We start from the raw sequence: 27121 nt of genomic DNA, 5'->3' as shown, positions 1-27121 counted from the left end.
TGAAAAGACAGAGTAAAGAATACATGAAAAACCTCGAGAGGTGGAGTAAAAACTACTTGAAAAGTCCAAAGAGACAGAATAAAAGTATACTTAAAAAGCTTGAAGAGTTAAATTAAAGAATATTTGAGAAGTCTAAAGAGACGGAGTAACAAATACTTGTTTGACACACTTGATATAGTGGATTAAGTCGTGCATGTGAAGATGACAAAACATCTCTCTAAGAAGAGAACTAAATGTAACATTTATGAACTAGTATAAAAATATACTTGCATTCTCTTCTCCTTTTCTCTTTATAATTTTGCTATTTTCTCTAATATCATTCAAAATTGATTTTCGATGTGTATTAAGAAACTTGAAAGAGTTGTCTGAGATAGAGAGAATCACCATTGAAATTCCCAGGATTTCTAGCATAATCCTTTCATTTTTGTTGGCTCAATAAGCCTAATTTCATTGTTGAATTTTAAGAGTTGTTGGCTCAATAAGCCTAATTTCATTGTTGAATTTTAAGAGAATCCAAAGTTATCCCATTGTAGGGTATACCATCCTTTTCCTCGATGAGCCATAATTGAAGAGTACCATGTCCACTTGATAATGATAACAATAGTGATGAAAAAATCGATAAAGATGCTATATATTCTTATATATCTATATGGATAAATTCTTTAGAGTATAATGATGTTCTTTTCTAAGATTTGTCTCTTTTCTCCTTAAAAAAAATATTCGTCTCTTTTCAAAAATTGTTTTTGACAATAACGAAATTAGACTCCTCATCATAATAAAACTAAAAAATTCACAAAATGAAAATAAATATCTTCAATTGACAGACAGGACATGACCAAATAATGGTGGGGTGGGTCAACCATCACACTACTTTAAGAAAAAAGATAACACATTTCACAAACTTTATCATACTATTTCTCATCTCATTTCTTTTGGATTCTTCTCTTATAGTTCTCAGTTCTCACCACAAACTTCCCTTCCCTCATCAACTCCTCACAATATATATCCACTCCCCAAATAACACACTCACCCGCTCACTCACTCACTTTAACATGGGAATAGCACACAAAAAAACTCCCTTGGACATGGCAACAGACACAGAAACATCATCATCAACACCACCACCACAACCAACAAAAATAAACCAAGAAACATGGAACCAACTCTTAGGAAACAACAACTGGGAAACATTACTAAACCCACTAGACCTCAATCTCCGCAACCTCATCCTCCGTTGTGGTGACTTCATACAAACAACCTACGACTCCTTTAACAACGACCAAAACTCTATCTACTGCGGTTCAAGCCGTTATGGCAAAACCTCATTCTTTAACAAAGTCATGCTTGAAAACCCTACACACTACACTGTTGTGTCTTTTCTTTATGCTACAGCACGTGTATCTGTTCCTGAAGCTTTTATTCTTCACTCACTATCACGTGAGAGTTGGGACCGTGAGTCTAACTGGATTGGTTACATCGCTGTTAGTTCCGATGAACGGAGTAGAGAGTTGGGTCGTCGTGAAATATATGTTGTGTGGCGTGGTACTACTAGGGACCTGGAGTGGATTAACGTGTTTGGTGCTGCTCCTGAATCTGCTTCTAGTTTGTTGAGTGCTAAAAGTCTTCGCGAGTTCAACCTCCCAGACAAGAATAATAAGGGTACTCAATCTTTTACTATAAGTTTTGATAAAATTATCCTATCCATTTTTAGATCTTACATAAACATACTTAAACCGAGTCTGGGGGAGTTTGTATGAGATTTAGAAGCATGGAATCTATAGGTTAAACAAGTTTACGAAAAATTAAATGTAATTGAACTGAGTTTGCACATACATGAAGTGAGTTTGCATAAGATCTAAAAAATAAGAATTTTCACATAATCATGAATTGAGTTTACATAAATGTATTTTAACTGAATTTGTGTAAACATACTTGAATTTAGCTATGATTAGTGTTTTTAAAAGTAAATATAACTCATTAACATGGTGTGACAGAAGGGGTAGATGTTTGGGTGTCTCAATCCTTTTAGTTCAGAGTTTCAATCTCTGGTCCGTGCATATGAACAAATATATGTTGAGAGAGATCAATCCCTTAAATAAATATCAAGTTACCTTGAAGAAATATTCTCTGCAAATGTGGGCAAGAGATATCTTAGTTTACAATAAAAATTTAACTGACTCTAGGAGTACTTTGAGCATTTTGTTAATTAAATGATGTCAAGAGGCACGGCTAGACTGACTACCATATTGGTGAACTCATGCCATGTGGTGTATACGGCACTTTTCCAAACCCAGAAAATAGAAGGAATTCTTGGATTTTGCCTTGGGGCAAATGCTTTTATGCATAACTCTTCGGGTTGATCTGGACTATACTCTATTCTCGTAAGATGATAGACACTAGCTAATAGTCCTCCTGGTGCTAAATCATAGGCACATTGGGAACGTAGATAATTGTAACCATATAGATGCGAATGTGACACCATTTATAAAGTCTATGTGACATGTATTGGTAAGGATTTACCATTTATAAAGTCTATGTAACGAATTAAATTAGAATATAATTTTTTGTTTGTGTAACAGATGACAATAGCAGCAGCAGTGATGATGAGGATGACGAGAGAGTCCCTAAAGTAATGAAGGGTTGGCTGACAATCTACACCTCAGACGACCCAAAATCTCCTTTCGCAAAAACAAGCGTCAGAACACAGGTTCTAAACATAGTAAAAAGTTTGTTGAACAAATACAAGAATGAAAATCCAAGTGTGGTATTAGTAGGACATAGTCTAGGTGCAAGTTTGTCAATTGTGAGTGCTTTTGATTTGGTGGAGAATGGTGTAACAGACGTTCCCGTTGCTGCATTTGTGTTTGGGTCCCCACAAGTTGGGAACAAAGCTTTCAATGATAGGTTCAAAAAGTTTCAAAATTTGAAGGTTTTACATGTGAGGAATGTGATTGATCTTATACCACATTATCCAGGGAAGTTATTGGGGTATGAGTATACTGGGACAGAGTTGGTGATTGATACAAGAAAGTCGACGAGTTTGAAAGATTCGAAGAATCCAAGTGATTGGCATAATTTGCAAGCTATGTTGCATATTGTGGCTGGTTGGAATGGGAGTGATGGGGAGTTTGAGGTGAAGGTGAAGAGGAGTTTGGCTTTAGTGAATAAGTCTTGTGATTACTTGAAGGAAGAGTGTCACGTGCCGGCGTCATGGTGGGTTGCGACGAATAAAGGTATGGTGCGTAGGGAGGATGGGGAATGGGTTGATGCACCAGAGAAGGAGGACCTGCCTGTGCCTGAAGAGTATTGACTCTGTATATGCCTATAAGGAATAATCCATGTTACCATGCTGTATAACATTGTACTGTCCTTTGTTTTGTTTGTTACTCTATTTCAATTCAACAGTTAACGAATGATATTTTACTCCCTTTTCTCTGAATAATTTAATATTGTATTGTCTTTTATGTTTCATTTTATGAGTATTTCATAAGTTATTGCCTGGTTCTATAGTTTTGAGAGTCTATATTTTATAACCAAACCTTTGGTGTGAGCTTGTAAACAAACTACTGAAACCACTAAAGGTGCATAACCTCGCAAGGGCAAGTAGTGGAAATAATCTGAAATGCTCTATGTGCTTACATGTTTGGTTCAAACTTATTTCGGTATTATCCGACTAAAGCTCTATTTAGATGTAAAATCGGTCAACATCGAATGGTCAAGAAATAAAAGAGTTTCATTTCCATTTATTACAGGGGGCAACTATACCCAGAGCACAAGGTCTTCATCAAAGGATCATTATCATTTTATTTTCAATGGTTATGCTATCAAGCATTTGTTAATGTTTCTTATGCACACCAAAAAATTTGCGATGTTCTTCTTTCTTGATATTAGCCTAATTGGCATTTAACTTCAATCTATAAAGATAATAGATGGTTAAGCAAAATTCTATTTTTTTTTATATCTTAATTGGTATTTTAGCATAAAAGTTTAAAGTGATAAATTCAAAGAACAATATGCTTTCGTCATCTTCACCCCCTTCTAACAGCCACAGTGATGGCGAAGGTGGTTCATGGAGGGTTAAACCTTGTTTTTTCGACAAATGGAGTGTTAAAGCTTAAAACTGTAGATGACAAGTACTCTGCAAATCAGGTAATAATAAGTTACAAATTTCAAACTTAGGATTCTAAGTCCATTGGTATTCAAGAATTAATTGGGTCCCCTGCAAACCAGGCCAATGAACCAAGATAAATACAGCACTCACTTTCTCTATGAAGCAATCATACCTTGAAAATCACTTGAAAGGAGGGTTCATACTGAAAATGCAATTTCGCTTATTCGAACAAAAGGTGAAAATCACGGCTCAGAACCATTTATATGTTTTACATATACACACTTAGCGAGCAAAGACAAACATGATAACACCTTAAGAGTGACATGCAAACCCAGCGCACAATCATGAAATCAGGTCTTCATTTCTTGCCGCGCAGTTTAGCTCCAAGGGCTCTCTCCAACTTGCTAATTATCTGCTGGTTTGGAATGGCTTTCCCTGACTCATACTCTTGGATCACTTGAGGCTTCTCATTGATGATCTGCAAGTAACCATGTTTGTTATTGATAACATGTAACTACTAATAAAGAACATAAAGAGACTGAGGTTGGGGGGAGAGAATAATACTTGAGCAAGCTGAGACTGAGTAAGCTTTTTGTCCATCCTAGCTTGCATTATAGCCTTCTTGAGTTCAGTTGGTACACGATCATCTGCATACAAAATTCCAGTCATGTGATTGTCAACAGATGTGCAGGAATATTGCACCAGATGCTTTAATTTTGGTATAAAAAATATAATGGTGGACATAGTTCCTCTATCTATTAAGCATGATATGCTGTTACATTACATGAATCCAAATTCCAAAGCATGCTGTGTGCACAATCAGTAAGAGAACAAATAAAGCAACTGAACAATCAGGTTCAACAATATTTTATGCCAATGAAGCCAAGAGAAAATTTTGATCATGACTGAAGTAATGATCAACTTTAAGCATGAGTTAAGGATAATAACCCAATACATATAAATTACGGAGAATATCAAGTGACAACAAAGACGTTAAAGTAACTAATGCTAACCATTCAACTTTACAAGGACAGTCAAGACTAGATTTAAGTAAAATCAATCTTTACTATCCACAATTACACACACAGCAAGAAAGAGAGAGAGCGATCACATAATGGGGCACAAATTTTTTCAAATTATATAATCTGATGGGGTTTATAATAGAAATTGTATTGAATTCTACACACAGTTCACAATGCATGAATCCGCTAGATGGACTTCCAATACAAGCCTTAGAGCCAAGGCTTTCCTTTGCGAAAACAGTTTCAATGTTGCATAAAAGAGAAATTGAGAGTTCAGAAACCATTCAAATCCACCCTATAATTGCCCCACAAACAATTAAGTAAATGCTAAACAGTGGCTACATAACTGTCTGTGATAACATATAACTACTATAGTTCTGCCCAGTTATTTTTTTATTTCTTCTTGAGTGTACAAGCCATATTTTAGTCCTGTTTTCTGCATGATCCGGAACTTGACCCACAATTTGATTTCGAAATCTAATACAATAATTCAACTTAGAAGCTGCATAAGAAGCAGAAATAACTTTGCAGAAAAGAAGAAAAAAAAATGGTTCTCTGTGATTGAGTTTGAATCATATCATAATTCATGAAGTCCGTCGTTACCTACTAGAGGACATTGGACCAAGATCACACTCCCATGTCCAAGCTATGCAAACATATTTTGAGTTGTGCTTGGACTAAAAATCAACATGGACTTCTACAGCATAAATTTGAGCGGTAAAATCAAACAAGAAATAAACATACTACCAAAACATCATGAATTCAAAATGTATAGCAACACTTCTAGACACATGACTTCAAATACTCCAAAAGTTAGCAGTGCTTAAAGCTCAATACATATTTTTCAATTCAACATAAACACTCTAGTATACGACTCAGTCCAGTTGCAAGAGTCAGTAGACAAAAACATAACTACCAAACCACATGTTCCACACAAAATTTTCTATATGAAAATACTTAAGCTGCAGGACAACATTGTCTAGATAACTCACCTCATCATTCTCCCCATATAACTACTCATTCAAAAATCGACACCGAGGTTCTATTCTATCAATGGTTAAAAAAAAACAAATAAACAACAAACTAGTATATCTATCTATACGTGCAAGCAATACTCACGAGCTAGATTCTCAGTATCCTCATCAAGCCTCTTAGTGTTCAATGAAGTGCTGCTAGATGCAGCTTTGTTTGTTGCAGCATTATCTGTAAACACAACAATTCAACCAACAATCACCATCCAAAATCACAAAACACACAACCATGATCAATATATTGAAATTAAACTGTTGTTTTAAGTACCCTAATACTAAATAATCATCAAAACCAAAATTATTTTTATCTACGAATTTAAAAGATTTAATTTTCAAATTAAATAAATCTGCTTCAACAACACAAAATCATCATAGCCAACTACAACAATCGCAATACGTTCAGATCCAAGAGTTAAAAAAAACATTAATTAATTAGTTTTGGGAAGAGGAGCGAACGTTTCTTGACGGTATCGATATCGGCGCCGGCACGGCGAGCGGCGTTGACGGCTTTCTCATCTTTCTTGGCGGCGGCGTTGGGAGCTTTCTTGCGGATGACGACTGGTTCCCAATCTTGAGAAATATGGCCTAGACCTGACATGTTTATCTCTTTGTTTATGTGTGTGTGTTTTTCTGTGTCTGTTTAGGGTTCGTAGCTCAGTGAAGGTGTAAATGGAAAATGAATGACGAAAAAGATAATCGTATGCGATTCGTATTGAAATTTTATTTACATTATTTTATTTTGTTTTTTTATAGGTATTTACAGTTTTTTTTATAGGTATTTGCAAATTAAATGAATTGCTAAATTAAAATATGTTAGATATTGTTCCAAAAAAATATATATCTATTGTAGGGGTGTTCGCGGTGCGGTTTGGTTCGGTTTTGAGCAAAAAAGTCATCCAAACCGCGAGATAAAAAAGCATGCGGTTTGGTTTGGTTCAGTTGATTTTTAAAAAGTCATCCAAACCAAACCAAACCAAACCAATGCGGTTTGGATTAGTTCGGTTTGTGCGGTTTATCGCGAGATAAAAAATATTACATTAACTCTAATATTGTCAATTTGTTACAAAATAAACATAGGACATTTTATTTTGATGTTTATATGATAAAATATTAGGTAAAACTTATATCAAAATAGGTAAAATTAAGAAGAAACATAAGCATGAAACAAATTATTGGGAAGTAAAGAAAACAAATTCATCACTGGAAATGAATTGAAAGAGATAGAAAGGAATTATAATCGAACCTGATGGTGCAACAATGGAAAAATTGAATCAAAAGAGATTATTCTTGAGCTATGTAATTGGGCTAGTACATATTTAAGTAATATTCATTATTCTTGCGGTTTGGTTTGGTTTGGTTGCTGAGATGCAAACCGCAAACCGAACCGAACCGCGCGGTTCAGTGCAAAAGTCATCCGAATTCATCCGAACCAAGTGCGGTTTTTTGCGGTTTCGGTTTGGATTGGTTTGGTTTGCGGTTTTTCTATTGGGTTGGTTCGGTTTTGAACACCCCTAATCTATTGGTCCCGAACAAACTCTCCCCGGAAGTTTTAATGTTATCGTATGTTTTGGCTTAGAGTGCATAGAAAAAATAACAAAATCTCATTTGACTTATTCAAAGTCATGATTTTGATTTTTTGGTGGTGTCCGAGGATCGAATCCCGAATCTATATATTATGCATTGTCCTTACCAACTGAGTTAAGCTCACGTAGACAATCAGGATTTTGATTAAGCTAAAAGAGATCTTGTCATTCTTTCTAAGCACTCTGACCTAAAACATTTTAGATTGTAAGAGGTTTATTCTAATTTAACCTATTTGTGAAAAAGGGTTTTGTCATACATTGTGACTAAAAAAATTCAGTACTTAAAGATGAATAAATGATGTGCTGAAGTTTGAATTCTTGCATATATCATGCAACGCGTCTATCAGCTGAATTGATTTTACAAAGACTAGATAAATTACACTTGTAACAAAGATATACATTTACCTTTATCGAAAATTGTTGGCGAAGCATGAAGGTTACAATTTATCTATTTACTCACTTGATTGAATTAACCATATTCTTAAACAAATAAATTATGTGTCATATGACGTAGAAAAAGGGAGTGTATGTGATCATTATTGTTTATTTTTTCTTATGCTTTTACAATAAAATATTCATCTCATACACACTCTCATTTATCAATTTAAGATGAAAACAATTAAGATATCTGTATCATCATAGTGTGTGTGTTTGATTGTACAGTTGAAAAAATTGATTTTGATAGAACTTACTGTATTATATATAATTGATTTTTGTTAAAAGTAATTCTGACTAAAAATGATTTATTTTTTATTACATTAATGTAAAAATGAGTTTAACTATAAATATGCGCGTGAAAATCAGTTCTAGAATGAAAAACTACAAATATGTAGATCAAATTCTACTCGATAACAATCAAATATGTTATAATCAATTTTATACCTCCAAAATCAATTATAGTCTCTTTAGAAGTGAAACCAATCATACAAATAATGAAAATTTAAAATAATGATAATGTCCTTTAAAGCCAGTACTTGAGTTAAATATAGTAAAATTTAATAATACTTTGGTCGACAAAACTATATTTATTTAAAGGATAACGTTTTGGTTTATTTTCTTCTTGGTTCTTTTACCTATGATTTTTTATTTTTTATTTTTAAAAAAAATTACCTATGATTCTTAATTTCACTATTTCTTCAAATCCATAATTTTTTTTTAAGTTTGTTATAACTAAAAAAATCATTTTAAATTAAGAACTATATTCCTGTTTTATATGACAAAACTCTTTGGTATAATAGGCCAATGACAGACGATATAAATGATTGGACCTATAATCACTTATGAGATTTTTGGTATCATAATACATAGTCATCAAACTTTTTTTTTCATTAACATCCGATTCTTAGATAAATGAACTATAATAATCTGGAGTTCAATAAAAAAAAAATTAAATTTGACTAAAAATGATTTCGTATAGTAATCAAAGTAAGATACTCTTAAATAATTCGTCTTTTGATCAAACCCACTAACCACTTGAATTATTTGTATATATCTTTTTTAATTTAAATATTTTTAGGGTCATGCTAACTTGTGTCTTAAAAAACTAAAAATAGAATTAAAACATAAATTTTGTTTTGAAAAGATAAGATTTTAAAGCATGAAATGCACAATTTACAATAAAATGTACAACAAAGAGCTACACAAACCGCCGTAGCGAGGAGTGAGCAAGAGTGCAAAGACTTGCTAACAAAGTTTCAGTCTCTCGTTGGTTGATCTATAATAATCAAAATTTTCATATAATTAAAAGTGGACAATAAGATCCAAAACTAATTATAAATAATGCTTGGGAGTTATAAAAAGACAAAATTAACTTTGAACTACCCTTTAGCATTTAAACAAAACAAAATACTTTCTCGAATAATAAATAGAGTAATAATAATTTAAAGATTACAATATCTCAAGAAAATGAAATTCACCCAATAACATTTGTATTTATCTTCACCAAGTCAAAATCAACGATGTCAAATTTTTTCAATTTTAACAGCGGTGAAAAAGCACTTGTTGTGTAACTTTTGTGTTCAAAACGTCCCTAAAATCCATAGAAAAGCTGAAAATAACAAAACAAGTTACAATATTTTAAATAATTTTTTATTTAAAAAAACAGTGATGACGTGTCTAAGATCTTTGTTGGACTATTTTGTTTTCAACAATGTTCTTGTTCCTACTCCTTCACTTGCTCTTTATATGCACACTCTTCAGTTTCTTTAACCCATTATTATTCTTCAACTACACCATCGTGATTTAGAATATTCTCTTCCTTCAATCACGAGTCTCTCTCTCTCTCTCAGGTACCATGCTATGCATGTTCTACACACTTTTTTTTTGCTTCCATTTTCTGGTCATTTCTATTTTAATCTCGTTGTCCCATTTGAAGTTTTTATTTGTTTTTGTTAAAGAGTCTCATATTGGATGAGAGATAGTCCGGCAATACTCACTCACCTCACAAACTGGTTTTGTAAGATTATATTAGGCCCAACCATAATTTTGAGAGTTTTCATCACACTTTTTAGCTTCTATTTTTGTTCATTGTTCTGTGAACACTGAACACTTATCTGGTTTAATTGACAAAGCTTGTGCTATTTTTGAGATAAATGAAAAAAATGAGTGTGTTTAGCTCATGAAATGTTACATTATATTCTTGAATGAGTTTGCTTTGTTAACTGGAAATGATTGAAGAATAATAAACATTATATTCTTGAATGTTATTTTTGGAGCCTATTTGAATTGGCTCATTTCAATTTATCTATCGACATAAGTATATCATGTGCTTGAGAGAACTTACTGAAACAACTTATGACATGTTCATAAGTTATTTTCAACTTATTTCTATATGTTCTCTATTATAGCTTATAAAAATGGCTTATAACTTGTATGAAAACAATTTGACTTTATTTTATCTATTATTGTAAAAATAACTTATACATGAACACGTATGCGATAAATGCTTAATTAAAATGTTTACCCAAATAGGGCTTTGGTTTTTATCACAGAAAGCTTGTGGAGTTTACTTAATTTCAATATAAACATGATTATTTTTTCAGTGAGTGCGTATAGTATATAGAGACCATATAGAAAAATATAATTGATGATAATGCTTTTCAATGAATAATTGGTGTCCCAAATGAGTTTATATATCAATATTTAGTGTTTGCACATCGCTATTTTTGGTTATGTTGTTGATTTTTGTTGTTCCATAGGTCTGTGAATTAATTAGATTGCAACATGCAGATTCATTACCGTTGGTTTGATTCCGAGGTTAAAATACAGTGGTTGTTAAATAAGATATCAAGGCCTATTGCAAATTTGCAATTGATAAGCGACTCACAAGGCGTTATCATCTTGTTGACCATATATAAGGATTTGGTCAGAGTAGACAAGTTAATCCCAAGTTTACAACATGCCATATTATGTACAGAGGCTTTATAGGCTGTGCAAAGCATACTTTTCACCTGATGGACCTGTGTCAGAAGAAGGGGTCAAAAAAGTTCGGGAGAAGTTAGGTATGTTTATTATTTACCATTATAAGTTCATATATTTATTGTCAACTTCAACTTCACAGTATGTGTGGTGTACTGAATGAAAATTGAGACTGCATACGAAATTCATGATTTTCTATGTTAGATGAACTTTAATCTTGTGACTCAATAAGTTTTTATGCCCAACTGATTATTTCTTAATAACCCAATTTAATGTTTTGTATAGATAGAATCAAGCCATCAGATGTAGGTCTAGAACAAGAGGCACAAGTGGTTCAAAATATGTCTCGTACAGTGCTTGAACAAAATGGGAGCCATCATTCTTTGCCACCAATCAAATACTTGCATTTACATGAATGTGACTCCTTCTCTGTAAGTGAACTCTTGAAACTGTAGATCATATTCAATCTGCCATTTTTTAAGTAATCGGGCCTTAGATTTGCTTCAAAAGCATAAGTTTGATCAATAATTTAATTCATCATTTGCAGATAGGGATTTTTTGCATGCCCCCGTCGTCTATCATTCCTCTCCATAATCATCCCAGCATGACAGTGTTGAGCAAGCTCATATATGGTTCGTTATATGTTAGATCCTATGATTGGATTGATGTACCTGGCTTCACTGATTCATCTGGAGGTCTGTTTTCTATGGCTTTACATAATTTAATGTTCCTAAATCAAATATTTATTGAATTGTTTGAGGAATTCCTCGTCACAAATTCACAATCAATTTTATATGTACAAGATTTTCCAATTTAATATTAAAAATAAAAACTACATAAATAATGAAACTAGGCAAACTAGTTATATGATAACTCTAAAAACGGATTGTAAACAACATTAAATAGATTATATATTATATTCTCCTTAAATAGGAGAGATACTTTCCCACAGTTCCTCAAGTTTGTGCATACAAATCATATGCATGCATCAATCTTCCTACGAATGAACTAAATCTGAAGTGCTTGAAGAGATTTCGTGAGATTAATATTTGCAAGATAATCGTTAATCCCCAGAGTTGGCATACTCGATAGTCATTTCCTCAGAGAAAACTTTTTCCCATATGAAGTGAAAACCAAATTCTATAAGCTAGGTGCTTTCATGAAAATATTAGGTTTGGCACAATGCGAAGAGCAGTTTTATGAAGTACAATTTCATCTTATCGATGCTGCCAGATTTTAACTCTTGATTTATGAAATAACCATTTAACCGTATATAAGCTCACAAGTAACCATTTCCATTGCTCGACTTTTTGTCCTAGACTAGATCGAGAACCATATTTTTTCCTACCTTTTCCGGTTACAGGGTTTCCTCACAATACCTCGATGTATCAATAGGTGAACCAACCTAATCTGCAGCTTCTTACATTCTGCAGTATCATTAATTGTTTCCTTTTCCTTCATCCAATGACCTTGACTAGAACATTCTTAATGCATCGTAAAGATGATCCAATGACCAATACATGGAGATGGCATGAAATTTAGTAATTATGCTATTTGGGAAGGAAATATATTTTAACTCCTTCTCCTGGAATAATTCCTTTTTTTAGCAAGACCTGCAAAGCTTGTAAAAGATACAGAGATGACGGCACCAAGTCCAACAACAATTCTTTATCCGACAAATGGAGGAAACATCCATTGTTTACGAGCCATAGCACCTTGTGCAGTATTTGACATACTATCTCCACCTTACTCTTCAGCGGATGGAAGACACTGCACTTACTTCCGGCAATCACAGAGGAAAGATCTTCCAGGTGATTAATCTCATCTTATTTTCTTGTGTGTGTTCTTACTGAACGTTGTGAAATATTGTTCTTATTATTGTCCGTGTTTGTTTGCTTGCAGTTAATCTCGAGTTGAATGGAGTTACTGTTTCGGAAGTGACTTGGCTGGAAGAGTTTCAACCTCCTGATGACTTTGTGATCCGGAGAGGATTGTACAGGGGTCCAGTTATTAGAACTTGAAAATCTTTATTCTTTGCTGCATTTTATAACACCATAAAAGAAATTGTCTTCTTATCTTTAGGTTACGACAAAGGGAACAATGATATGTGAAATAATACTTATATTCTTTGTTTATGTTAGTTAGGCATTTGGGTTTGTACATAATAATGTACTAATGTAAATGTAATCTGTTTACAGACCTCAGCTTAATCTGCTAGAATAGTCGCCAAAGTTTAAAATAAAACTTGTGACTTGTACCTCTATCAAAATTGTACTTTAAATAATAAGATAAGAGGGTATTGTTGTGACTTGAGAGCTATGCTAAACTTTTCAATAAATATAGAATAACACGGGACCGAAATTTATGACGGAGAAATATAAAAAAAAAACATGGAACTAAGATTTGTGACCGGTAAATATATAAAGGAAAATGCTACTTCTCAAGAAAAATAGCTTCAAGAATTTTTCAAGACACAGTTGGCAAATTTTAATTGGATGATTTATTTGTCCACTTCCTATTTTTCAGCCACACCTCCTTGAATTGTGGCAAATAGTGCATTGTGATTGGCTACTCTTTATTCTTGAAGAATTCTTGATGTTATTTTTCTAGAGATATAGCATTGCTCATATATAAAAGCACGAAATCAAGATTTGTCATAGATAAATATAAAAATACATGCCATAAATATCTTTCTTTGATACATTAAAAATACGGGATAAAAAGTAATACTATTCTTAAATATTTTTAATTGATCAAACATATTCACAGTTTTTTTTTACAAACGGATATTTTACTGGTTGTAAGGTAAAAGCATGACATCAATCATTTAAGCACTAAAGAAAAAAACAAAAGTGGGGTATATAGACGTGGAAACTTGACTTTTTATGAGAAAAATGAAACAAACATGCTATTGCTAAGAAGTTGCTGAGAAGGACGGTTGAATTTATAGTAGTAAACCTCTGGAAAGTTCATTGCTTTATTTAATTCCACATTTCATATGCTACTTGTTACAACTTGTCTTTCCACTTCTTTTCATTTCCTTTCTTCTTTCCATTGTTTCCTATTTTGCATTATTTTCACTGTAGTAGCAGTGTCTACTCTACACACTAACTAACTATTTAGCTTATTCAAATGGCCAGCAGTAGCAGCTCTTCAGCTATGGTGACATCTCCAAGGAGAAAGAATTCTTATGATGTGTTTGTGAGTTTCAGAGGCACTGACACACGCTTAAATTTCATTGATCATCTTTTTGCTGCCCTTCAAAGAAAAGGCATTTTTGCATTTAGAGATGACATTAAACTTCAAAAAGGTGAATCCATAGCACCCGAACTCTTTAATGCAATTGAAGCCTCTCAGGTTTTTATTGTTGTATTCTCTAAGAACTATGCTTCTTCAACTTGGTGCTTGCGAGAATTGGAATACATCCTTCACTGCAGTCAACTGTATGGGAAACGTATTCTGCCTGTTTTCTATGATGTTGATCCTTCTGAGGTGCGCAAGCAAAGTGGTGGTTTTGGTGAAGCCCTTGCCAAACATGGAGAGAAATTTGAACACGACTCAGGTATAGTGCAAAAATGGAGAGAAACTCTCAAACAAGTGGGGAATATCTCTGGCTGGGATATACGTCATAAGTAAGCAACCTTCCTTATTGGTATTGTATATATTGATGCTCTTACCTTGCATTCTTTTATGATTTCCAATCACCAGCTTATGTGGTCTGGTCTATATTCCTCTACATCTCACCATGGTCTGCATAAAGCTTTATGATTTTTATTTTTTTCAAAGCTGAAGCATATTTTTAGTCTTTTGCTGAAACATTTTTTGTCTAATGTCAAATTAAGGGTCCACATGCTAATTTAGTTTTGCTTGTACTATATTTATTTAAAATGCATCTGTCAAGGGAACTAATTGCTCTGGTTTTCCTTACAATTTTATGATGGCAATGGATTTCAATGCAGACTATGGTTATTCACTTCAATTACAATTTTGCATCAAAGGAAATAATATTTCGGTCAGAATTGCGGATATATTATATTTGGGTTTTAGTCAATCTCTAATATATGATTATGTTTATAGTAAATATGGCAAATTGCATTACATACTTTAATATTCATTTTCACTTTTGCTATAAGTCTATTCCTCACTTTGACTAAAAGTCACTGAATTACCGATATTGGAACATGTTTAGGCCTTAAATGCTTGCATCATGGCTGCAAATACAAGCCTGCAACCATTTTTCCGTTGCTATTTTTGGTTGCTTTATAAAATTAAAAAGAAACTACAGTAGAGTAGAGTAGTATATAAAAAGGTATGTTTGTGGCTGAGGTTCTAGTTCAAAGTATCATAAATTTTTGCACAATATATTTTAATAATAAACAAAGCAAACAAAATTTATAAATGATTTTTCGTTCTTTCCAATGAAAATCATATGTTGAGAGAAGTCAACTCGTAAATGAAGTTAAATTACCTCAAAATTAACCACAGCAGTCGCACATAGGGGACTCTAGTTCTAAAAAAAAAAAAAACCAAGCCTAAAGGAACCAAAAATACAATGAGAAAGCATAATTTAGCTTGTAAATAAAATAATCTCATCCGGGCAATGTGATTATTATTGTTTAATTAATTACAAAGCCCTTGACAAATTATTTTAATTAATCAAAAGAAAGAAAACTTTGTTTTTTGGTTATATGCATTCATGCTTTTTGTTTTTGTTTTGGTATCTGATGATTTGGTGTGGTTGCTTAACTGTTTTAAATTTAAACTTGCAGGCCACAATATGCAGAGATTGAAAAGATCAGTGAACAAATTATAAATATATTGGGTTACGAGTTTTCAAGTCTTCCAAAAGATTTGGTTGGGATAGATTCTCCTACAAAAGAATTAGTAAAGCTTTTACATTTAGACTCTGTTGATGATGTCCGAGTTGTAGGAATTTGTGGGATGGGTGGAATAGGGAAGACAACTCTCGCTACTGCTTTATACAACAAAATCTCTCATCAATTTTCTGTGTACTGCCTTATTGATGATGTAAGCAAAATTTATAGGCATGATGGTCCGATGAGTGCACAAAAGCAAATTCTATGTCAAACTCTAGGTGAAGAACACCTTCAGATGTGCAACCTTTACAACGCATCTAACCTGATACGAAGTAGGCTACGTCATGTAAAGTCCCTTATAATTCTTGACAATGTTGATCACGTTGAACAACTCGAGAAATTAGCTGTGAGTCGTGAATGGTTAGGTGCAGGGAGTAGAATCATTATAACTACTAGAGATGAGCATATCTTGAAGGTGTATGGAGTGGATGTTGTCTACAAAGTTCCACTCTTGAATAATACTAACTCTCTTCAATTATTTAGTCAAAAAGCTTTCAAACTTGATCATATTATAAGTGGTTATGATAAGTTGGCTTTTGACATACTAAGTTATGCTAATGGCCTACCACTAGCAATTAAAGTATTGGGCTCATTTTTGTTTGATCGAAATATCTTTGAATGGGAAAGTGCTTTGGCTAGATTGAGAGAAAATCCAAACAAAGATATCATGGATGTGCTACGATTAAGTTTTGAAGGGCTAGAGAAATTGGAACAAGAAATATTTATTGATATTGCTTGTTTTTTTTGTTGGCAAGAGAAGAAATACGTTACCAATATCCTTAATTGTTGTGGATTCTGTCCTGATATTGGATTAAGAGTTCTCAGTGATAAATCACTTTTAAGCATTAATGAAGAGACTATTCAAATGCATAGTTTGTTAATAGAGTTGGGCAGAAAAATTGTTCAAGAAAATTCGACTAAAGACTTGAGAAAGTGGAGCAGGTTGTGGCTCACCAAACATTTCTACGATGTAATGTTGGAGAATATGGTACTGTAGTTGTTGGAAAACATAAAGCTTATTTCTATTTTTGTTTTTATAAAAATTATATTAAAAGGTAAGTTAATATTTTCTTCCTTTCTTGCCATATACATCAGGAAAAGAACGTCGAAGCCATAGTTTTGACGTATCAATATCGAAGAAAAATAAAAACATTGGCGGCGGAAACATTGTCAAATATGGATCATCTTAGATTACTTATACTCGACATGGATGTGCCTTTTTCTGGAAGCCTGCATTATCTTTCAAATGAATTGAGATATGTTGAGTGGGATGGATATCCTTTCATGTATTTGCCAAAAAGTTTTCAGCCCAACCAACTTGTTGAACTTCATTTGTGTTATAGCAGAATCAAACAACTATGGAAAGGCAAGAAGGTACTATAAATCATGCACTTAATTATTTGTCCTTTATTTTTTAAGGTAACTTTATAAGTGCTTAAATATGAAAATGGATTCTGCAAAGATCAAGAATTTTAGTCTCTGTAAATATTTTTTTAATCCTTGCAAATATACTTTTTTTATTTGTCCTTAATACTTTATTTTAGTCCTCGCGAAATTTAGTCATACTGAAAAATGTAATAAATGTTGTATAGAAAAGAGTAATTATGAGTTATTTTACAAAAATATCATTTATAATGATATGGAAAACATAAATTAAAAAAATTGGAAAATGATAAAGTAATAAATAGTAAAGGGCGTGACGGAAAAATCAATATTGATTATTCATTAATATCATTGGTCTTTTGCATCACAGTATCTACCCAATTTGAGAATTTTGGATCTGAAGCACTCCAGAAACCTAATCAAGCTGCCTGATTTTGGAGAGGTTCCAAATCTTGAGACGCTGAATCTGGAAGGATGTGTAAATCTGATAAGCATACCCAACAACATTTTTGGTACCAGCTCTCTTAAATATATAAATCTTTCAGGGTGTTCTAAAGTGTTTAACTATCCAAAGCATTTGAAGAAACTTGATTCGAGTGAAACTGTACTACATTCCCAATCAAAAACTTCCTCCTTGAAAGTGACCGAGATTGGTTTACATCCCAAAGCTCACAAAGGTTTAGTTTGTCGTTCATTGTCATCCTTGCCTAGCTTTTCCTTTTTGTGGGAACTTGATATTAGTTTTTGTGGTCTAAGCCAAATCCCAGATGCAATTGGATGTATAACATCGTTACGGAGATTAAATTTAATGGGAAACAATTTTGTGACTCTGCCTAGTTTCAGGGAGCTTTCTAATCTGGTATATTTAGACTTGCAGCACTGCAAGCAGTTGAAATTTTTCCCTGAGCTCCCTTTGCCCGAGCACTCTTCAACTGTTGTGATCAAGCAGGATCAAAATAGGCTGGAGGTGGTGGGATTGTATATTTTTAACTGTCCTGAATTGGGGGAGGGGGATCATTGTAGTAGCACGACTTTATCATGGTTGATACAATTTGTTCAGGCTAACCAAGAATCCCTTGCCTGCTTTCGTGGGACTGACATTGGTATTGTTATTCCTGGAAGTGAAATACCAAGGTGGTTGAACAACCACTCTGTAGGTAATTCAATAAGCATAGACTTATCTCCTATTTTGCATGACAGTAATTTTATTGGCCTTGCTTGTTGTGTAGTATTCTCTGTGACATTTGATGATCCATCTATAACAAAAAATAAACTCCAACCTGAAATATCGCTAGGTTTTGAATGTCATTATGTTGTGGTATATAAGAATTCTCCGGTAATTTTTGATAAAGATCTCATTACACTCGAATCAAACCATGCATGGCTAATATTTGTCCCTTGGGATTCTCTGAGCTACCGGGACACAGCATTCAAGGATGTTGATCATATCACAATGACAACTGACCTTGAGGATGGAATAGGTTTGCATGTGGAGGTGAATAAATGTGGGTATCGGTGTGTATTCAAACAGGATCTAGAACAGTTTAACTCAACAGTGATGCACCACAGAAATCCGTTTGCACAGAAGCGCAAGTTTTTGGCAATTGAAGATTAGGCACGACCACAGCCACATCCACACTGACTCATCTGATTAAATAGATCATAAACTGTAGCAATTGCATTTAGCTGCACTTCCATTCAACTTTGAAAGTACTACAACAAGGTTTGCATTTAGTGGTACTAGTCGACAATGGTTGGAATCAGTAGACAGTCGGATCCTCAATATGCAATCTGCCTGCAATGTTGTCCGAAATTTCATTTGTTGGTTACAAGGTGACGAGAAATGCTTGCTGTTAATTTTTCAAACAAAAAGAGTTAGCAATTTCATCCCTGGAATATATGTTGATTTTGTATTCTGTAATTTTCTCATGTTCATATTTCATTGTCTGGTCTGTTTTACTATCGTCTTGTTCATGAAACTCAAGGATGGGTTAGAAACTAATGCAATTGCAATGGAAGTTCTATATGTTGGGTCTCCTGCATTTTTTGAATATTTTTTCGTCTATGACATGGAATATATTTCTAATTAATATATCTAATTGTACATTATCATCACAAATCTATGGAGATAACGTGGAAACCAACTGTTACAGATCTTGCTGTGGGAGAAAAAGTAATGCTTCAATATATTTAGGTTCATATTCATAACAAATTGAAAATTGTCATGTAGAAGTAAATATTAAATCCTGAAGTATTCTGTCTTATCATACTCATTCATTTATTTCATGCAAGTTATAGCTAGCCATCGCTTCAATACTTGTATGCTTTGACTATATAATATCTAAGTTCAATATTGGGAAATTGAGCTGGAGACTAACTATATATACTCCATAGTTATATAATAATGTTATAATACTGTCAATTAAATTTCATAAATCACTAGGTGAACCCTTGCTTCTGTAAACAAAATCCGTGTGTATCTTATTTTTCCTTCATCCTTTGATTTTCTAACCATTTTATAGTAACAATGGATATTCCCATGATTTCAATTGGTTGTAGCCTTTCATTTAATTCCCACAGTCAAGAGGAAGTGAATGGAAAACATTGATGGGACGATAACCACAATTAATATTTTTGTTTTTTGAGTATTGAACCAATTCCCTTCGGAGCACAAGACATATCCAAAAGGAACACAAACAGTACGTCGTCACTGCAAAAAGAGAATTACATAAAAACATTAATTCACCCCTATGGCACCCCCCCAAGAGCCATAACAGAAACTACAAACCAGAGAAAGCAGGACTGCTAGAGACAGCTTATAAAACACTTTTGGACCCCAAAAATACTTCCCAAAGCAATATAGCAGCAGCACCAAATACTCCATTGCCGACACGAAACACAATTGCACTACCGAACAGCAGCAACATTGCAAACCAGCCATAAAAACCACAACAGAGACAGAATTTACACCAGCTGCAACAAAGCACACTTGACCTTGCCACACTTCAAACGGAATAAAATTAACTGACCATACAACTTAACGGATTCCACACCCATTCATAATACATACAATGAATTGAGACCCCACTTCTACGGAACCACCACCACAACCAAGACCACACCTTAATGTTCGCTACATCTTCTGTGATAATAACCCTATTGCTGTTAAACAAACTATCATTTCTAGCACAGATAGACCCCGCTTGGTCTTCTTGCATTTCCCCTCCACTGTGAAGCTCGCAAAAGATATAAATAAATCCAGAACCAAAATGTGCGCATGCCCCGTCCATCTAAAAACTCCATACCAGATGTAAGAGGAAAATTGACAGTGTTAAATATGTTTTTGATCATTACAAAATTGGGACCTTCTAAGTTTATTTATTTCTTACTTAATTTTTTTTTATTTGTGGGATGGATGTAGTTTTAATTTCTATTAAAACTAAATTTGTTTAATTATACCTACAACTCTTATATTTTTAATTTTTTTACACATGAATGTTTAGAAGATTATAAGAAGTCCATTTACTAAAATTTATAATTTTTTAACATGAGATGAATTATATATAAAAAGTCCATTTACTAAAATTTATAATGTTTTGAAATGTTTGTGAAAACTGATTGCATAAAATGTTTTGCGGATACTGAAAAAACTACAAAATTAAGGTCTAAACTTATGATATCTTCACTTTGTAGGGATAAAACATATATAACCCGTGAATTTAAAAACAAGAGTAAATAATGTCTCCATTTTTGTTGGTCTTTCCCATTACAGTATCTACCCAATTTGAGGGCTATAGATATGATGCACTCCAAAAAACTAATCAATCTGCCAAACTTTGAAGACGTTCCGAATCTTGAGTGGCTGAATCTCGAAGGATGTGTAAATCTTGTGCAGATAGATCCATCTATTGGTCTTCTGAGAAAGCTTGTTTTCTTGAAGTTGAAAAATTGCAAAAATCTAAAAAGTATACCCAACAATATATTTGGTCTCATCTCTCTTAAATATCTAAACCTTTCCGGATGTTCCAAAGTGTTTAACAATCCAATGCAATTGAAGAACCTCAATTCAATTGAAAGTTCATCACATTCTTGCTGTATGTTGTCATTCCTGCTTAGCTTTTCCTTTTTGCGGGAACTTGATATCAGTTATTGTGGTCTAAGCCAAATGCCAGATGCAATTGGATGCATACAATTGTTAGAAAGATTAAATTTAATGGGAAACAATTTTGTGACACTTCCTAGTCTCGGAGAGCTTTCGAAACTCGTATATTTAAACTTGCAGCATTGCAGGCAGTTAAAATCTTTGCCTGACCTCCCTTTGCCTGAGCACCCTTCACCGGATGCTATCAAGCAGGATCAAAATGAGAGGAGGTGGGGGTCATATTTTTAACGTTCCTGAATTGGGGGACAAGAAACATTGTAGCAGCATGACTTTTTCATGGATGATACAATTCATTCAAGCGAACCAAGAATCATCTGCCTGCTTTCCTTGGATTGATATTGTTATTCCTGGAAGTGAAATACCGAGGTGGTTTAACAGTCATATTGTAGGTAATTCAATAAGAATAGACCTATCTGCTATTGTGCATGACAATTTTATTGGTCTTGCTTGCTGTGTAGTCATTTCTGTGACATTTGGGGATCCAACTATGACAGCAAGTGAATGGCCTTTCATGTGGCTAAGCTTTGAATGTGGCAATACTTTTACCAATGGGCCTTTTACTCTTTGTCCAGTAAATTTTTATAGAAATCTTATTAGAGTCGAATCAGACCACATGTGGCTCGTCTATATCCCTCGGGAATCGTTCTTTGATTTTCTGAGCCTTACGAGCACAACATTCAGCGATGTTGATCATATCACAATGAAACTTGTCCCTGTGGACGGAAATGGTTTGCATGTGGAGGTGGAGAAATGTGGATATCATTGTGTATTTAGACAAGATCTGCAACAGTTTAACTCAACAATGATGCACCACAGGAATTCGCTTGCAAGGAAGCGCAAGTTTTTGGCAATTGAAGATTAGGTACGAGCACAGCCACATCCACAATGATTCATCTGATTTAATAGATCATAAGCTTTAGTGACTTCATGTCAGCTGTACTTCAATTCAACTTTGAAACTACAAGGTTTGCATTTGAAGGTCAACAGTGGTTGGAATCAATAGACAGTCGGATCTTCAATTTCCAGTCTGCCTGCAATGTTGTCCGAAATTCCATTTGTTGGTAACAAGGTGAGAAGAAATGTTTAGTGTTTAGTTTTCAAATAAAAAGAGCTATCAGTTTCATCTCTGGCATAGATATTGAAGTGAAATATAATTTTTGTATTTATGTTTGTATACTATACAGTCCTTAAGTTTATGAAACTTATAGGGTACACAACTACTTTTGACAGTAAATTTTTATCACCAAATGGATATGACAAACCATATTCAGTTTCTGAACTAGTCAGCACCAGGCGTGACTTTGAAGTTCTTTCTGGATGAAATTCAAAGATTATTTTTGGAAAGTTTGAACACTAACTCTGCAGCTACATGCACATAACAGGCTTTCTCATTATTCTAAATTCTAAATATTCTAGGTTTGTTTTATCTTAGATAACTGCTGTTAATGCCTTCCATTCTTAGTCTATATTCCTTATATTAACATATCTTATCGCGAGTGAAATTTCAGATTTTGGTCAAAAGATCTACTTTTGCTTACCAATATAAATGAAAATAAAGTTAGAAATATGAGCTTGGACAGGTTATACATTATAGTTTGGACATAATATATTTATAATGAACTATCTATTTTGATAATATTCGTTTTTCCCTCAGTATGCGTCCTGAATCTGCTCATATATTATGAACTTGACGGCTAGCTTTGGTCATAAACACAATTCAGTTTTACCAAGTCAATACTAAAAATCAGCTCAAATTAAAAAAGAACTCTTTCATTTTTGTGTAAATATGGTATGCTTTTGTTCACTTTTCCTTTGGTAATTACTTTTTAATGGACAGAGTAAATCTCCTCTTTATTCATTGCTGATGCACAACATAAGTTATGTTTCCCATATTCGAGAGCTTAAATAAAATTAGTAATGTCCTTGTTTCAGCTCGAGTTACAAAGGCAACTGTCTGACGCACTTCTTATCTACCAGGGAATCAAGAAAAAATGATTGAATGTGGAGCCAAAAGATGATGTAAGTCTCACCCTAAGGTTTTTTATTATTGTTAATCAGTATATTGTTCACTTTCAGCTTTATAACCTGTTACCGGACATTCCTGCTTCTTCTGCTGAAGGCATTGATCAGTAATTGAAGTCTATTGGTTGCTTCAGTTCAGGGAGGATCATGTATTGTGTTTGGAACTACTATCATTTAAGGTCTGGTTCTTCTTTTCCTGCTATATTGAATTTGTATTCTGCAATTTTCTCATGTTCATATTTCATTTGTCTGTTTTAAGCCATCTGATGTAGGTCTTGAACAAGAGGCACAAGTAGTTCAAAGTTGGTCTCGTCCAGTGCTTGAACAAAACGGAAGCCATCATCCTTTGCCTCCTATCAAATACTTGCATTTGCATGAACGCGGCTACTTCTCCGTAAGTGAAAGTCTCAAAACTCTTGATCATATTTATTGACTCTCCAATATTTTATAAACTGGACCTTAGATTGAATTTAGCAACTGAAGTATAGAGTATAGTAAGAATAAACTAGAGTTACTTAGTGGTAACTATAGTAGAAAGTTAGTTAGGGAGTTAGTTACTCCAAATCACTATAAATAAGCTGCATGTATTTCACATCTTTTATTCATTCCTATCTTTGTGATGACTCCGAGAGAGAATTACACAATCTACCTTTCCATTTTTGAGACGATTAAAGATCCCCCACTTTTGCTACAAGTCTATTCCTCACTTTTGCTACAAGTCTATTCCTCACTTTGACTAAAAGTCACTGAATTACCAATATTTGAACATGTTTAGGCCTCAAATGCTTGCGTCATGGCAGCAAATACAAGCCTGCAACCATTTTTCCGTAGCTATTTTTGGTTTTTCTATAAAATTAAAAAGAAACTATAATAGAGTAGTATATAAACAAGTATGTTTGTGGCAGAGGTTCTAGTTCTAAGTAGCATAAATTTTTGCACAATATATTTTAATTTTAATAATAAACAAAGCAAGCAAAAGTTATAAATGAATTCTGGTTCTTTCCAATGAGAACCATATGTCGAGAGAAGTCAACTCGTAAATGAAGTTAACTTACCGCAAAAAATTATTCACAACAGTCGCACATAGGGGACGCTATAGTTTTGTTTATTTAAAAATCAAGCCTAGAGAAACCAAAAACACAATGAGAATATAAAATTTAGCCTGTAAATTAAAATAATCTCATCCGTACAACCGGATTATTCTAGTTTAATTTAATTAATTACAAAGCGCTTATTTTAATTAATCATAAGAAAGAAAACTCATTTTTTGGTTATATGTATTCATGTCTTTTCTTTTTCTTTTGGTATGTGATGATTTGGTGTTGTTAGTAAACTGTTTTAAATTTAAACTTGCAGGTCACAATGTGCAGAGATTGAAAAGATTGTTGAAGAGATTTTAAATATATTGGGTTACAAGTCTTCAAGTCTTCCAAAAGATTTGGTTGGGATGGATTCTCATATAGAAGAATTAGAAAAACTTTTAGTTTTAACCTCGGTTGATGATGTTCGGGTTGTAGGAATTTGTGGGATGGGTGGAATAGGGAAGACAACTCTCGCTACTACTTTATACAACAAAATCTCTCATCAATTTTCTGTGCACTGCTTTATTGATGATGTAAGCAAAATTTATAGGCATGATGGTCCAATGAGTGTACAAAAGCAAATTCTATATGTCAAACTCTAGGTGAAGAACACCTTCAGATGTGCAACCTTTACAACGCATCTAACTTGATACAAAGTAGGCTACGTCATGTAAAGTCCCTTATAATTCTTGACAATGTTGACCAAGTTGAATAACTCAAGAAATTAGCTCAGAGTCGTGAATGGTTAGGTCCAGGGAGTAGAATCATTATAACTTCTAGAGATGAGCATATCTTGAAAGTGTATGGAGTGGATGATGTCTACAGTGTTCCACTCTTGAATGAGTCTGACTCTCTTCAATTATTTAGTCAAAATGCATTCAAACTTGATCATATTGTAAATGGTTATGATAAGTTGGCTTTTGACATACTAAGTTATGCAAATGGCCTACCACTAGGAATTGAAGTATTGGGCTCATTTTTGTTTGGTAAAAATATTGTTGAGTGCATTGGTTAGATTGAGAGAAAGTCCAAACAAACATATCATGGATGTGCTTCGATTAAGTTTTGAAGGGCTAAGCGAATTGGACAAAAAAATATTTCTTGATATTGCTTGTTTTTTTATTCATAGTTTGGATGAGAAGACATATGTTACCAATATCCTTAATTGTTGCGGATTCTACCCTGATATTGGATTAAAAGTTCTCAGTGATAAATCACTTATAAGCATTAGTGACCATCATATTGAAATGCATAGTTTGCTTATAGAGCTGGGCAGGAAAATTGTTCAAGAAAATTCGACCAAAGACTTGAAAAAGTGGAGCAGGTTGTGGCTCCCCGAACATTTCGATTATGTAAAGTCGGAGAATATGGTAAAGTAGTTGTTGGAAAACATAAAGCCTATATCTATTTTTATTTTTTTGAAAGGATCTATTTTTATTTTTATAAAAGCTAGTGTGTCTATATATATATATATATATATATATATATATATATATATATATATATATATATATATATATATATATATTCATTAAAAGGTAAGTTAATATTCTCTTCCTTTTTCCCATATGCTTCAGGAAAAAAACGTCGAAGCCATAGTTTTGAGGTATCAATATTCAAGACAAATAAAACCATTGGCGGCGGAAACATTATCAAATATGAGTCATCTTAGATTACTTATACTTGATCATATGGATCTTTCACGAAGCCTGAGCTATCTTTCAAATGAATTGAAATATCTTGAATGGAATCGATATCCTTTCATGGATCTGCCTATCAGCTTTCAGCCCGACCAAATTGTTGAACTTCATTTGAGGTATATCAGCACCAAACAACTATGGGAAGGCAAGAAGGTATAATTGTGTTTAATTTCTCTCTAAGTTAATTAGAAACATTAAAATAATCAAATGATTTTCTTCAATATTTTTTTATGGTAACTTTATAAAGGTGCAAATATCAAAATTTTGCTTTTAATCTCTGCAAAAATATTTGGTAAATTCTTATTTACCAATCAATAAAAGGTGTGTAACTCTATAGCATGACACCAACAAAAAAAAAAAATCTACTATAGAAGACAAATGAACTGCTTTGATTGGTATCAAGTCAGCATGAGTAGAGTTACACACCTTTTATTTATGGTAATGTAGTTGTCTCCAAAATATTTTTGTTTTTAATCCTTGTAAATGTACTACTTTTGCTTTTGGTCCTTAATATTTTGTTTTAATCCTTGCAAATTTATTGATATGGGAATTGTTCCTTGATTTTATCCCCTTAAAAATTAGGCAAAATTACACTTTTAATCCCTTAACTTAATTGCAAGTAACAATTTGTTATTTTATATGCAAACATAAAATCAAGGAACAATTCAAGCTTCAAATCTAATATTTATATGCAAACATAGATGAAGACCATAGATTTGAAGATTGAGAGG

At 33.3% G+C, this 27121-nt stretch overlaps 5 protein-coding genes and 1 pseudogene across 6 annotated transcripts; 5 read left to right on the top strand and 1 right to left on the bottom strand.

Moving 5' to 3' along the window:
* Positions 1 to 1028: 1028 nt before the first annotated feature.
* On the top strand, positions 1029 to 3471 carry LOC146931735 (alpha/beta-Hydrolases superfamily protein). Its single transcript, XM_085703305.1, has 2 exons — positions 1029 to 1659; positions 2580 to 3471. Exons 1-2 carry the CDS (start codon positions 1053 to 1055, stop codon positions 3308 to 3310), a joined length of 1338 nt encoding a protein of 445 aa, XP_085559431.1. The 5' UTR covers positions 1029 to 1052; the 3' UTR covers positions 3311 to 3471.
* Positions 3472 to 4145: 674 nt separating this feature from the next.
* Positions 4146 to 6858, bottom strand: MBF1A (multiprotein bridging factor 1A). Its single transcript, XM_085703306.1, has 4 exons — positions 6621 to 6858; positions 6253 to 6336; positions 4676 to 4758; positions 4146 to 4589 (listed from the first exon to the last, which is right to left on the bottom strand). The coding sequence occupies exons 1-4, from the start codon at positions 6760 to 6762 to the stop codon at positions 4470 to 4472; spliced, it is 429 nt and encodes a 142-aa protein (XP_085559432.1). The 5' UTR covers positions 6763 to 6858; the 3' UTR covers positions 4146 to 4469.
* Positions 6859 to 9878: 3020 nt separating this feature from the next.
* LOC146931733 (2-aminoethanethiol dioxygenase, putative (DUF1637)) lies at positions 9879 to 13472 on the top strand. 2 transcript variants are annotated; one of them, XM_085703303.1, is made up of 6 exons: positions 9879 to 10035; positions 10976 to 11247; positions 11450 to 11595; positions 11712 to 11859; positions 12772 to 12975; positions 13067 to 13472. In XM_085703303.1, the coding sequence occupies exons 2-6, from the start codon at positions 11145 to 11147 to the stop codon at positions 13183 to 13185; spliced, it is 720 nt and encodes a 239-aa protein (XP_085559429.1). In that variant the 5' UTR covers positions 9879 to 10035; positions 10976 to 11144; the 3' UTR covers positions 13186 to 13472. The 2 variants fall into 2 exon arrangements, with proteins under 2 accessions (XP_085559429.1, XP_085559430.1); XM_085703304.1 differs by having other exon boundaries at positions 9977 to 10035; positions 10945 to 11247.
* Positions 13473 to 14174: 702 nt separating this feature from the next.
* Positions 14175 to 19450, top strand: LOC146931732 (disease resistance protein Roq1-like). The gene is made up of 4 exons (XM_085703302.1): positions 14175 to 14796; positions 15934 to 17029; positions 17137 to 17415; positions 17795 to 19450. Exons 1-4 carry the CDS (start codon positions 14297 to 14299, stop codon positions 19037 to 19039), a joined length of 3120 nt encoding a protein of 1039 aa, XP_085559428.1. The 5' UTR covers positions 14175 to 14296; the 3' UTR covers positions 19040 to 19450.
* A 1638-nt stretch (positions 19451 to 21088) lies between these two features.
* Positions 21089 to 24958, top strand: LOC146931731 (disease resistance-like protein DSC1; annotated as a pseudogene).
* Positions 22623 to 25705, top strand: LOC146931730 (disease resistance protein CHL1-like). The gene is made up of 4 exons (XM_085707688.1): positions 22623 to 22655; positions 23663 to 23715; positions 24965 to 25223; positions 25412 to 25705. Exons 1-4 carry the CDS (start codon positions 22623 to 22625, stop codon positions 25703 to 25705), a joined length of 639 nt encoding a protein of 212 aa, XP_085563814.1.
* Positions 25706 to 27121: the final 1416 nt, after the last annotated feature.

This window comes from Medicago sativa, chromosome 4, assembly GCF_051527215.1.
Source record: "Medicago sativa cultivar Bolivia chromosome 4, Bolivia_mono, whole genome shotgun sequence".
Lineage (NCBI taxonomy): Eukaryota > Viridiplantae > Streptophyta > Magnoliopsida > Fabales > Fabaceae > Medicago > Medicago sativa.
Note: the sequence above shows the minus strand (reverse complement) of the source record. Positions and strands in the feature narration are given on the sequence as shown.

What these genes read in the sequence shown, in the direction of transcription:
- LOC146931735 (XM_085703305.1), top strand. Translation starts at nt 1,053, where the DNA reads ATGGGAATAGCACACAAAAAAACTCCCTTGGACATGGCAACAGACACA. An exon ending in CCCAGACAAGAATAATAAGG is followed by an intron (nt 1,660 to 2,579) that starts GTACTCAATCTT and finishes TTTGTGTAACAG; the next exon opens with ATGACAATAGCAGCAGCAGT.
- MBF1A (XM_085703306.1), bottom strand. Translation starts at nt 6,762, where the DNA reads ATGTCAGGTCTAGGCCATATTTCTCAAGATTGGGAACCAGTCGTCATC. An exon ending in TATCGATACCGTCAAGAAAC is followed by an intron (nt 6,337 to 6,620) that starts GTTCGCTCCTCT and finishes TTGTGTTTACAG; the next exon opens with ATAATGCTGCAACAAACAAA. An exon ending in CTCAGTCTCAGCTTGCTCAA is followed by an intron (nt 4,590 to 4,675) that starts GTATTATTCTCT and finishes GGTTACTTGCAG; the next exon opens with ATCATCAATGAGAAGCCTCA.
- LOC146931733 (XM_085703303.1), top strand. Translation starts at nt 11,145, where the DNA reads ATGCCATATTATGTACAGAGGCTTTATAGGCTGTGCAAAGCATACTTT. An exon ending in AAAAGTTCGGGAGAAGTTAG is followed by an intron (nt 11,248 to 11,449) that starts GTATGTTTATTA and finishes TGTTTTGTATAG; the next exon opens with ATAGAATCAAGCCATCAGAT. An exon ending in ACAGAGGAAAGATCTTCCAG is followed by an intron (nt 12,976 to 13,066) that starts GTGATTAATCTC and finishes GTTTGCTTGCAG; the next exon opens with TTAATCTCGAGTTGAATGGA.
- LOC146931732 (XM_085703302.1), top strand. Translation starts at nt 14,297, where the DNA reads ATGGCCAGCAGTAGCAGCTCTTCAGCTATGGTGACATCTCCAAGGAGA. An exon ending in ATGTAATGTTGGAGAATATG is followed by an intron (nt 17,030 to 17,136) that starts GTACTGTAGTTG and finishes CATATACATCAG; the next exon opens with GAAAAGAACGTCGAAGCCAT. An exon ending in AACTATGGAAAGGCAAGAAG is followed by an intron (nt 17,416 to 17,794) that starts GTACTATAAATC and finishes TTTGCATCACAG; the next exon opens with TATCTACCCAATTTGAGAAT.
- LOC146931730 (XM_085707688.1), top strand. Translation starts at nt 22,623, where the DNA reads ATGTTGTCCGAAATTCCATTTGTTGGTAACAAG. An exon ending in TTCCATTTGTTGGTAACAAG is followed by an intron (nt 22,656 to 23,662) that starts GTGAGAAGAAAT and finishes GTTCACTTTCAG; the next exon opens with CTTTATAACCTGTTACCGGA. An exon ending in TGCACTGCTTTATTGATGAT is followed by an intron (nt 25,224 to 25,411) that starts GTAAGCAAAATT and finishes GAATAACTCAAG; the next exon opens with AAATTAGCTCAGAGTCGTGA.